This window comes from Cyprinus carpio, chromosome B18 (genome assembly GCF_018340385.1).
Source record: "Cyprinus carpio isolate SPL01 chromosome B18, ASM1834038v1, whole genome shotgun sequence".
Lineage (NCBI taxonomy): Eukaryota > Metazoa > Chordata > Actinopteri > Cypriniformes > Cyprinidae > Cyprinus > Cyprinus carpio.
The window spans coordinates 16,094,242-16,107,556 of record NC_056614.1 but is presented as its reverse complement, the minus strand read 5'-3'; the positions used below and the strand labels follow the sequence as shown (position 1 = coordinate 16,107,556).

The window sequence follows — 13,315 nt, the reverse complement described above, 5'->3', positions numbered from 1 at the left end:
CATTAATGCTAATCTTTTTATTGCAGTGAGGATGAGAAAAGTGAGCAAGTCGTTGAGTGCTGATGTTGTTCTTAGTGTGTGTGTGTGTGTGTGATTCTTATACTTGCTTTGCACACGCCACAAGTCTCATCCTCGCAACTTTAGATTAAAAGAGAGGAAGACTGATTCACTTTGTGGTTTTTAATCATCTTAAAGTATTACCATGACTGATAAGAGGACGAATAATAATGAGAACCCAAATCTGTAAATGAACAAATATAATTATCTATGGAAATTAAATTTCTGTTTAGTCTGATCAACCCTGTTTCTCCTGTCGTTTGTTAAGTGTGTAAAATAGGGCTGCGATTTAGATTGGGGTTGATTTTCGTATGGGCTAGGTCTTGTTTTTTCCTGTTCTGTACAGATACAGACGCTTATCCTCTGTTTGTGGATAAGGGAAGACCACAAACACTCCAGAGAGGGTTTTGGAGCCGCCTGTCCGCCGGTCACTGCATCTGCTGCAGTGTCCTGTAGGAAAAATTATTATCCTGTTTTGTGTAGCACATATTTGTGTGTTTATTAAGACCTGTACTTTCAAGCAAGTGTGTGTGTGTGCTTTCACGTGAGTGTGTGGCTAAGGATTTTCTCTCTCTTCGTCATAAGTAGTTGAAAGGGCTCTGTGACAGACTGCGCAGCCAGCCTGACAGTCCCAACAAAGAAAGGAACTCTTTATTCCTTTGTCCTTCAAAGCTGCTTGAATATTGCTGTTGGCTGGGGGACCGGATGTCTCAATACAAGGATGTGCATTGTTTTTTCTCGGAGATAGAGACTAGAGCAATGCATCATGGGCAGGATGCTGCTGCTGCCGCTGCTGTTGTTATCAGGAGCTGCATTAGTAATTCTTGAATTAAGCTCCCAATACAGCTCTCATTCAGAGACACAGGAAATGCTTTGAGTGTTTCTTTTGACTTTGACAGTGATCTTGGAACTTATTTTAGTCAGACTTTTTAAAGCATTTATCACAACAAGCTATAAAGATGAGCTCAGATGTACTTAAAAGGGCTCTTGTATCAATCTGGACAGTTCAAATTTTGCTGCGATATTGTGGTTATGTCATAATATAGGTGGATTCAAAATATTGGAGAAGGGAAGCAACACTTGTTAATTGGAGAACGTGACTCTTTTGAACTTTTGGAGAAAAAAAAATCCAATTTTTAACTTCCTACATTTTTAAACTGTTTTAAACAGATTTTTTTTAGCACACAGATGCTTTTAGGCCTTCATAGGAGTTAAATGAAATAACTGAAAATAAATCTATTAAACTGTGTTTGCACAATATATAAAAATCAGACAATATCAATATATATTAGATTTTTTTCAGTATTAACATACTTTTATATATATTTTTACACTTTTTTGACTACCTTTACCATCATCTAACCCTCACACAAAGTTAATCTTAAAAAAAAAAAAAAATCTAAATAAATAATAATAACTCTCAATAACTCTAAATAATAACTCTCTGGACTGTCTCAAAATATATATCTATAATTTTCATAATTTTGTGATTCTTAAATTCAAATAATTTAAAATGAATAATTTTACTTTTTAGTGTCATTTTTTAGTGTATTTTTTCAACGGCATACAATTTATCAATCTTTTATTGATATTATCAATAATTTTTAACTTATTAAAGCCTTATTATTGGACAGAATTTTACTTAAATACTTTAAAAACGAAATACCTTAAAATGTTTTCATTAAAATAGTGTTCTTTTAAAATCAGTAAGTTTGTTAGTTAGAATAGACAGGAATTTGAATCATCAGTAAAAGGAACCAACCAATGAGGAAATAACATGCATTTGTATTATGTGAGACCCAACAAAGAACACTTAAATGTTATTCTTTTATATTATATAATTTTCTATTTATATATAATTTAAAAATATATAAGAAAACACCTAGTGTTTGAAATTCTGCTCATTCTTAAAGCTTGGCTGTATAAAATAAATCATCCTGTTGTTCCGAGATATATCCTAGTTCACCTTCCTACCAGAATTTTCCAGCAGATTCTTCTGGAATTCAGAGGACTGATGTAGAGAAATCCTAACGGAGATGTTTTACTTCTTGGAACGGTTCAGAGAGTTAGAGAAAAGAAAAAAATAGAAACATTGCCTTGATTCAGAGGGAAATGGGATTTCCATATTCACACTATGGGATTTTCATATCTGTAGCCCTAAATGCTTGGTCTGTTCTGGGGTGGCCGGGTCCGATCCGACTTGGCTGAGCCTTTCTTGTCAGATTGCCCTGAATCTCATGACACGCGCGGCATGCGGGGGGTTACAGAGGCCACTGGGCAGCGGTCACGACTCCACAGCCGAAACGCTGCCAGCTGAACAACATTGTGCGTAGGTGTGACAGCCTGACCAAACCGAGCCCGGGCCGCTCAGACACAATGAACCTACTGTTCCACACTCACTGAGCCATGAATACTCTCCAACAGAGGCTAAGGTACAGCAGACGTCACACATATTCTAGTCAGTGAATATTTTATACAGAATGATTTAACAAGAGGGTGCAGCGGTCTGTTTAACAGCAAAGATTGTCTCATTTTCACCTTTCTAGTGCCTTGTGACATATAGTTAGACCTCTCACCTCCAGACGAGCATTTCCCAACACCCGCCTTTTTCTGATATATAACAGGATTGTGATTAGTGGGCGCTGACGGAAGGGGGTTTATTAGCTGAAGAGTGAGAGGGGGTGGGGCGCTAATTGAAATGATGTCTGATGTGATAGCCTAATCTCTATGGTGACAAAATCCACGCACACTTTCTAATTTCAATGACAGCTCTGATGTCACTCAGGCTTAGCTGACGGAAATAAATAACAAACGTCCCAGAGAATATTAGAAAGAGAGAATGTCGTCTCTACCATCGAAATCCATCTTGCGTAGCAGCCACCCCGTAGTGCGAGATGAAGTGCCGCTCAATTGTCATGGAGACCAGACATGGCACTTGGTGGGCTGAGAAGACAGTCGCTGCGTGAAGATAAGGGCTTTAAATTCCTACGGCACTTTCAATTAGGGAGAATCTTGCTGATTTGACACTAGTTGTGCCGTGTAATTTATGGCCCCACATTCATGGGCTTCAGGGGATTGTAGTCACTCAGGTAATGAGGGCTGTGTCTCAATTCCTACTCTGCTTTTCTATAATTTGAGTGCTGGAAAAGGTTTTAACCACTAAACATTGGGAGACTGATTATAATTCAAGTATATAGTCACAGATATGTATGTATATCATCGCTGCAACATATAACATTTTTTTAGGTGAACTGTCCCTTTAAAGAACAAACAAGGCTTTATCTTATTTATATGTACTGTATATAATTTTGTTATTATATTATCTTATGTATATTTCCATTATTATTCTGCTTTTTTTACTTCTTTGTTTTTTACTTTGCATTCTAGAAGTTGAAAGTGTACTGGAAAGATTTTGAAAATTATGGGATACCCCCAGTAATATCTCATTCCCTGGCTAGTGGACTTAAAGAATAGTTGACCCAAAAATGAAAATGATTTCATCATATACTGATAATGTTCCAAATCTGTATGACGTTTTTCTTGTTGAACACCTAGACCAGAAAACAATAAAATAATAAAAAAAAAAAATACCTTATTTTACACACAACAAATAAAATAAAAAAATAAAAAATTTAGGATGAAATGAAGGAACTATCACTTTACTACAGAACTAGTGATTGAGACACACTCTAGATTTTTTTTTTAATCATATACCCAAATTGAAATGGTAACTTGATCTACATTTTCTCTGCGGGGTCAGATCAAACCATCTTTCAACAAGTGATATTACAAAACAGAAAATATTCTGTGGCAGGGCAGATCAGGTTCTGGAATGCTGCTCCAAAATGCTGGAGGCCTGCTGTCTCCTACCTGACTGACCTCTCTCCTGACCTCAACACCAGCCAATACGACAGTGTCGTGGCAGTTTGAGGACAGCGTACCTCTCTTCGATGACCTCTCTTACATTCCAGCTTTTAAGTAGGAATAGTAAGTTACTTTATGCCTCACACTTATCTGAGGACTGGATTTTCTTTATCTGTAAATCACAGGAGACAGTCCATTAGGACCTGCAGCTTTTGCCTATTTACCACATTGATTTAAATGTGGATCCCAATTTGACCCCCTGACCTGGTCACTCCCTCACGGGAGAATTGGAGAATGATGTCATGCTTTGAAATTCGTCTTCCTGGTGAACTGTGAAGACAAAAGCAAACATGAACGGATTAGCTTAGTTTACATAACTAACAATCATTATTCAAATGTTTTTCATTTAAAAAAGATATATATTGCCTACATATTAATGATTTAAATAATTTTAAATCTTGTTTTTATTCTGTCCACTAAGACTAAACTTGACCATCCACTCCAGATATACTACCCGAGGGCATTTAACATAACCAACTTAAAGCATTCACACAACAATGAAAACAGCAAACACACTCACCAGATAATTCATTTTCAGCCCCACTAGTGATTATTAAATAATCACTAGTTCTGTAGTAAAGTGATAGTTCCTTCATTTCATCCTATTACATTTTATGTCCACTGATTATGTTTTTAGCTTCATGTCTGGGTTAAAAAGCAAGCTTTGTTTTTGTTTATTTTGTGAAATATAGCCTGATTTATTTGCTTAAGTGTCCATGATAGTTTGTACTGCATAAATGACTAAATGAATGTCATTTGAAATAAAGACAGAAAATAACAGTGATACGTTAAGTAAATAACAGTTATTCCCTTCAGGATCCATAAAAAGTTTACCCATCTCTACTCTTTTCTTAATCGATATTACTTTAAAAATTCAGGTCAGATATATACTGAAAAAAAGAGGTTAAATGTTTTAATACAATGCAAATGTCAGTGGGGTTTGGCTTTTTTGTCTCTTGTCGAAGTAAAGAAGAAGGTTTGTGTGAGGGGACTTTTTACTTTTAGCACAAAAAAACAAACAAAAAATCAGCAGCAGAGGGAAGACAGAAAGTTTGAGGCTAAAGGAAAGGGTCTAGACAAAGCTGTGCGTTTGTGTGTGAGGGGTACAGCGGATGGCCAAAAAAACCAATGTCTGTGTCTTTCTCAGGTCTACAGAGAGGTTCACTAAACATTCCTCACAGGCAGGGGGAGGAAGAGGGTAAGCTTATTAACATAAGAACAGAGTCCTCAGCCAATCGGCAGCAGGGAGAGGGAATGACAGGATTGAGAAGGAACTGGGAGGGTGTCAGGTTACCCTATGCATTCTTCCCTCCTCCTTTTGCCGGAGAGGGAGGGAGAGAAAGAGCACAGGACGGACGCAGAGAGAGCAAGCACGTTCGAGAGAGAGAAGTATATGGGACAGTCTCATTCTTGCCTCCTGACATCACGGAATTGGAGTATGCGTTAGAAGCTGCCCATACTTTCTGCCCGACGGAGACGTGGAGAGAGTTGACAAAGAGCTGGACGGTCCGAGGGAGTTTTCATCGGGGGTCAAATCTCAGGCAGTTAAGTGCTGTCTGGAGTCCCAGAGACTCACACAGTGGGGCTGAAAATGAATTATCTGGTGAGTGTGTTTGCTGTTTTCATTGTTGTGTGAATGCTTTAAGTTGGTTATGTTAAATGCCCTCGGGTAGTATATCTGGAGTGGATGGTCAAGTTTAGTCTTAGTGGACAGAAAAAAAACAAGAGACACATATACATGTTTTCTTTTTGGTTTTCTTAGTTCTTCTACTTGACTTTTTAACATTTATCATTTTAAGGTGTTTATGACAGCAACAAATCAGAATAAGTAGATTAGAGGCTTAATAAAAGAGGCAATAATAATTGTTGTAACACTTCACACAGAGGCCAGCGGAATATATCTGCGTAGTCTGAGGTTTTTAAAAATGGCATTTTCTTAAGGAGCAGTGAGTTTTGAAAGCTTAGAGAGTGTGAGAAAGCAGGCATAACGGGGGGGAGAGTGAAAGGAAAAGGAGCCCTGCCACTGTGAGCTTCTCTGCTGACTCAGGAGAAAGCTGAAAGATTAAGGTTTTATGGAAAGGAGCAGGGGAAAGAAGGAGGGAGAGAGAAAAAAGAGAAGGAGAGAAGAACAGTGTGAAGTGACGGGCCCAAGCATCCGTTCCTTGCCATTGTTTGAAAGTACTGGCACTCGTTCAGCTTGTAAGAGTTTAAGAATGACACAATGCTTTGGTATTTGGATGTGAGAGTCGGACTGTACTCTATTTCCGCCTGTGAGGAATCTGGACACTGAGATTCACCCCCTGCAGAGACTGGGATATTCCCCGGCCATAGAAATGGACTTTGAAATGGTTATGGTCAATTATTAGTGCACTGAATATCAGAATGTGTATTGAAGCAGGTGATGACTGGGTTTTAAGAATTTTGGAGTATGAAGAGTATGAATTCTATTTATTTTGTTTTTCAATTTCAAGGCATTTCCTACTCTTTTCAATTTTTTGTGTTGGAAATTCGTCAGTTTTAGTCAGTTTTAGTCTGTTGAAACCAGCGTTAGTTTATATCGGTTCCTCCTGAGGTGGTCCGTGTTGAAGGAGGTGAGTTGTGTACACTTGTGAGAGGGCTGTTGACTTATTGAGATCACTTTCGAGTTGAGGTAACCAGGCTGAATCAGTTGCTAAGTTAAGAATGTTGAGTCATGTTGTGTTAGGTATCTTTAAATAAGAAAAAGACCCCTTCTTTAGATGACAGCTGAGTAACCTGAGTCCATCTCCCCCCTGCATCGCCTCTCTGACTCAATCCTGACTCACCCTCCAGCTCTTGTGTTTAGGAGGGAGGAATTCCCCATCGCTGACCTGAACCCCCCCCCCCCACTCTCCTGGGGGGTCTGATGGACAGGAGCTGCTCCTCATCCTCATTCTCCTCATAATCATGCACACATGGATGTCAACATCAAGCTGTGTCAAAGTTGTGCTGATCTAAGACCAAATTCAGTCCTTTTGGTAACATCACTCATGTTATTGTGGTCCAAAAGTAATTCAAGTGTTTAACCAAGGTGGGATAACAACAAAAAAGGTCGGCAGGTGTGACCTTTGATCAATTGAATGTTTTATATTAATATTTAAAAAAAAGTGAAAAAGGCTCCTCTAAAACAGGAGGCTTGACATTTATATTAATGTTATGTTATGTGTTGCCAACCATATATTAGCATTAAACGAGTTAATGGTTTCCACTTGCACTGTTTAACTCTCTAAGAGCCACATTGTTAGATCAAATATAAAATATTGACTTTTAGATCTAATAAATGGTACAGCCATTGTCTCCACTGAAGAAAATCTAATTGTTTAGACATTGATTTTTCATAGCTTAGAAAACTGGTTCATTTCATGTTTCAGATCTTTCTCTTAAATGTCTTTTGATATAACTATGACAACTTCTTTCATATAAAGCTATACAATCTGAATAGTAAATTAAACAAGGACGAATTTAATAAAAAAAAAAAATCATTCCAGTTTCCAAATGTGAGCACAGTTTTGATCATTTCTTTTTCCTCTGGAGAAAGTTTTAGAGCATAAGGAGAGTTTTTTTTCCTACAGTCTGAAAAAGATCCAATTAAACCAGCCTAAGATTGTTTGCTGGTCTTAGCTGGTTTAGGCTGGTATTATCTGGTTTAAGTTGGTGTTTAGCCAGAAATGTGCCCCAAACCAATCTAAAGCCACCTAATTGGGACTAACAAGACCAGCAAATGAGTTCATGTTGGTTTAAGGCTTTTTTCTCCAGAAGATTTAACCTTATATCTGTCTGAGAGATACAATTGAGAAATTTAAGAGAATTCATTTGTGATCTTTGTTTCCTACGGGTCTTTTTACAACCCTGTCCTTCATCTCATTGAACATTGGTGGCAGATATTGTTTAGCTGCCAGAGTTAAAAGTGAATATGTGTCTCTCCTATGAGCTTTGTAACAAAGCATGAGAAATAACCTATAGTAGCTTATTTCAAAGACTTAGAGCTCTTCAAAGAGACAACATCAAGGGTTTCCAATACAATTGTAAGAGCAGATAATGAAATGATCGTCATGTTTTCAATAGCTATGTCTTACATTGTTTTCAGTCGTGCACATTCCATCTGAGAGCTCCTCTTCCTGTCTTTGTATCTCAGACCTCCTTGAGTTTATGGCCCTCGTCGCTGTTATTGAACTTGTGGAATGACTGTTTGACGTCGCAGTTTCCTGGAAAGGAATAATCATGTTCGATTAAAGCCTGTCATTTTTGGATTTATTATTTTTGGACCGGCAGGATTCTGGACATGTTTATGCAGTGATGAAGGTCCTTCTCTCAGGGTGAAGGGGAAAGAGTGTTTATAGCACACACTGCAGTCCTTACGAAAATTCCCTGTGTCCTTGTTACACTCGCGTTTATCTCTTTTTGACTGCCCAGCACTGTAAATCACGCCGTAAAGATCGCACATCAGCATTGTGTTGCTGTGGAAAAACATTGGCAGTAAACCAACACTTAGCCTGTAGCTACAAGAATCAGAGCTGTTTTTTTTCCCTTTTTGAAGAGGGTGTTGCAACCTCACCCTTCTAGGAAAGGAGGGGCAAAGGAGGTGTCTTTGTGTGTTTTCTAGTGAACACGAGTGAAATGGATGATGGATGAGTGATGTTAAGTGCACATAGGAATGCAGTTGTGTTTGTGGGATGAGCGGTGTTTTTTTTAGGATTTGGATTGTGTGATTTTTGTCTGGCTGTGAATCACAAAGTGTGTCTGCAGTAGGGGATGCACCAATCAATGGTGGTGTCTGCATGTGTGCATTAGTGTTGACTGTACTGAGGGCATGAAATAAAAAAGACGTACAGTATGGAAGTGTGACTGTGTGTCTGGTGGGGTGTGAGGTGGGCTGAACGTATGGAATGTGGGCTAATATCTGTGTGAAGCTGAAGCCGTGGAATGTGTTAGGAATGAAAGGATGGGCCTAAACTTGCACTAAGAATGCTACAAACACACATGGATATTTCATAATGTGACATACCATAGATTTCTATGAAAGAAAATGAAGTATGTATACTAGTAACTCTACTGTTCAAACATTTGGGGTCAGTAAGAGCAAAAGTGACAGTAAAGACAAAATAGTATCTTTACAAATCAAAATATTACATTACAAAAGATTTCTAATTCAAAGAAAACTTTTTAAGCATCAAGAATCCTGAAAAAACATATGATGGTTTCCACAAAAATATTAAGCAGCAAACTGTTGTGTAAACTGTTTTCAGTATTGATAATGACAAGGAATGTTTCTTGAGCATAATCAGCATATTAGAATGATTTCTGAAATATCATCTGGAAAAGTGTAATGTAGTGTAATGTGTAGTGTAATGGCTGCTGAAAACACAGCCAGAAAAGTTGTTTTAAATAGTAATAATTTTTCATAATATTATTGTTTTTACTGTATTTTTGTAATAAATAAATGAAATGAAATGAAATGAAATGAAATAATAAAGTGTTCCAAAATGCTTCATTGTTAATCATATTATGTCTGAGAGTATATATAAATCATATTTCTCCGTATTTATGTCGTAAACTGTGACTGTATCATATGTTATTGTCTGTTTTTTGCTTAGGTTTGTACACACACTCAAACTTACAATCAGTTGTGTGCCTCCCAGCCTTTGCTCTTCTCCTACGCAGGCCTGTTGTTGGTGCTCAAGTCTGGTCTTGTCTGTTGTAAACTCACCTATATAGTGAAAATAGAGCAGGCCAGCGGCCCACTGTTTGTCTCTGCCATCAACCTTCTGCTATTGTCTTCCTTTCTGTTGAGGTTTTCAGGTCTCTTCATGTAAATAGAGCAGGTTTGTGCCCCACTTACATTGTATATTTCCAGCATGCTTTAATCCCTTAAAGGAGATATTCATCCGGTTCATACACTGAAGTTCTCTCAGGAGAAATAGACACTGTTTATTGTGATCTTAAAGGGATGGTTTTGTCATTGTTTACTCTCATGATGTTTTAACCCTGAACCCAGAAATTCATACCTAAATCATTTTTGTAACAGCATGAGGGTTAATAAATGATGACAAAATCATTATTAGGTGGTCTATTTCTTTGTGACCTTCTTTCCATGTGTGTGTGTGTGTGTCATACCTGACTGACACAGCTGATCTCTGAGTCTCAGCTCTGATGACTATCGCTGCTGTCTGATACAGCGTCTGCTCCTTGTGTGTATGTCTGAAAATGTGTCTACAACAGCTTACCATCCTAAACTCCAACCGCCTTATAATTACTCCAGCCAACCTGCTACTTATGCAAACAGTAAGCCCCTCAGAATAACAACCTGACTGCAGAACAACACCCAAGCCTCATATATAGATGGGAGAATTTAGAAACCTCTTATATGTTCTGGCAACACAGCTCAGATAAAATGTCTAGCTTTTGTTCTTGTTTGGTCAGGCTCAGGTGTCTTATGCGAATGACAAAACAGAGACGGCCTTGTTTTGTCTGCAGCGCCCATCTGTTTTTAAACCAATAAAAACTTTTGATGAGGTAGGGAACATTTTCTCCCAGAGCTCAGGAGGTGGATGTGTGATGAGAATAGACCTGAGACAGATGAGACTCTATCTTTAATGTGGTGTGAATGAAAACCAGGCCATGAGGGATAAAATTACAGCCTGTTCGAACTGTACCTCGATGACGATCATTCACTCGAGAGAGATTTTCAGTTAAACAATCAGTGCTCAGGTGTACAGCTTCTCTTATTTTTGTGATCACGCTGCACTGATATTAAAATTCTGGTCTCTGTTTTTTTATGTGTAGATTATATGTTACCCCAAACCATAAAACCAGTCATAAGGGTAAATTTTTTTGGAATTGACTGATTAATTAAGATTTCCATTGATGTATGGTTTGTTAGGATAGGACAATTTTTGGCCGAGATGAAACTATTTGAAAATCTGGAATCTGAGGGTGCAAAAAATAAATAAAAAATATTGAAAAAAAATCGCCTTTAAAGTTGTCCAAATGAAGTTCTTAGCAATTTACTAATCAAAAATTAAGTTTTGATATATTTATGGTAGGAGATCTACAAAATATCTTCATGGAACATGATCTTTACTTAATATCCTAAAGATTTTTGGCAGGAAAGAAAAATCGATAATTTTGATCCATACAGTGTATTGTTGGATATTTCTACAAATATACCAGTGCGACTTATGACTGGTTTTGTGGTCCAGGGTCACATATGGTATTTTATGTCCTGTTGTCATATTATAACCTATAAGTTCATGAGATGACTTGTAGCTGTGGTTTAGAGGTGTTCGTATACGGTCTCCATGCCCTTAATGAGCTTACACACACTCACAATAACACACAAAAAACTCTACCTGCCCCCACCTTGCTAACTTTACTAGTGTTTGTCCCACGGGGTCGTGTAGAGGCACCAGACAAAAGCTGTTCAGCTCCACCCCCCCGATAACAATACAAACACACACACACACACACACACACACACACACACACACACACACACACACACACACACACACACACACACACACACTCATTGACCTGTCTGTACAGAGCGCGCTCCAGCAGCTGCCACATTACCTCCTGTTCAGTGGCTCTGTCTGAATGAAGCGCTCGGCCCCTTCCTTCCTTCCCTCTCTCACAGGTCCACATCCCTCTTTCCTCTTCGCTCCATCCTGTGGAATTCTCTTTCATTCTCAACATTTCCATCTCTGCCACTTTTATCCCCATTATTAAAGAGATAGTTCACCTGAAAATTAAAGTTGTGGTATCATTTAAGGCCTGTTCACACCAAGGACAATACCTGATTACTATATCTATAAAGTTTTAATAATTGTTCTTATTCTGTGAGAATAGGGAGTCCACATCACAAATGTAATGACAACAACAGAAGAAAGATATTATTGGAGTCACTTTCAGAATGATTTTTTCCACCTGATGAATGCTGAAACCATTGAAAGCCAATCAGAATCCACCTTACTTTTAAGAGCTTGACAGAAGCTATTATAATTATCATTAAAGTCTTTATAGTTTTCTCTCTTGTTGTGAAGAGGCCTTTACTCACTCTCAAGTCTAAGTGTCATTATTTAATAAATATAAAAAAAAAAAAAACTATAATAAAACGGCTTAGTAATTTGACAGCCCCAGTCCTCATTTACATTCATTATTTGAAACGAGTGACTGGTATATTCTTAAAAATCAGTTTTTAAAAAAGTCATACGGGTGAGTAAATTATGACAGAAATGTACATTTTTGGAAACAGTTTAAACCCTTTAACACGTGGCCTGCTAAATGCTTCCGGGCTCATGACCCTTTTAAATGCAAATTGAAGAACGTTTTGTCGTTTGGATGATGAGTTTCCTTTCTTCTCCATTCTCTCCCTCCATCTCTTGTATCTGTTCTCGCTGTCTTTCTCTAGAGATAATAAAGTTAAGCATCAGTCTCCGTCTGCTTGAGCCACAGGGAAAGAGTTTGACCTGAACATTTCCATGGTGATCATCGCCAGGGAGAAATGAAGCGAAACTATCATCATCCCCTCATCTTATACAAGCCTCTTTACTATTTCTCAAACAATGCCTTGATAACAGTGTTGGCCAGTAACAGACTTACAGTAGTGTGACAGTTGCAATGAAGCATTTCCAGCTGCAAGATACTTTTTCAAGAAAGTAGCATTGTAGTGTGTTAAAGTGTCTTTAATGCTATATTGTATTTATATTTACACTATTCACATAGATTTATAGTTGAGAAATTGCTTTGTCCTAAAATGTCTCTCTTTTTCAAACTGCACTGGGTCCAGTTTGAAAAAGAATCTAATAATAATAATAATTTTAGAGAATTATTTCATAAATAAATGATTTGAGTAATCTGTGAGATTTTATTTAGCATTTTATGTGGCAGCTTTGCTTAATGCTATTGTTTGTAACAGTGTTTTTGATTTTGGTTATATAAAGTAGCTACAGTGTTTCTAGTCTTATCAGTAGTATTTCATGGTGACAGATAATTAAAAATCTGTCACCATGATTAAATTGAAAGCTAGTGTAGAGACAAAAAAATTAACAACATACAACCATCATCACATGTACTGAGATACACATGTACTCAGAAAGACTTATGAAGTCTGGACTCTTTTGTTGCAAAAACAGGATTCAGTAGGAAATATTGCTATGGCTTGCTACTTTTTCAAAAGTTTAGTTTGACTGTAACTGCTTTTATTGATGAATAGCTCCAAGTATTTTCAAAGCAGCTTCCCATTACTGCTTGATAAATGCAGATGTACACCAGAAAACACCCTTGAGGAACCAGCTCATTTTCTGTTGTTGTTTAA

General features: G+C 37.6%; 1 protein-coding gene across 4 annotated transcripts in view; it reads left to right on the top strand.

Annotated features, from left to right (window-relative positions):
• LOC109109428 (breast cancer anti-estrogen resistance protein 1-like) overlaps positions 1-13,315 on the top strand; it is an 86,758-nt gene that overhangs the window by 41,386 nt on the left and 32,057 nt on the right. Inside the window, exon 1 of one of the 4 annotated variants that reach the window (XM_042744025.1) lies at positions 4,960-5,584. The exons of the other annotated variants lie outside the window; for them this stretch is intronic. Coding sequence (XP_042599959.1) covers positions 5,573-5,584 — 12 coding nt within the window. The 5' untranslated portion in view covers positions 4,960-5,572. Of the gene's footprint in view, positions 1-4,959; positions 5,585-13,315 lie in introns of those variants that run through there. 4 annotated transcript variants of the gene reach the window in all.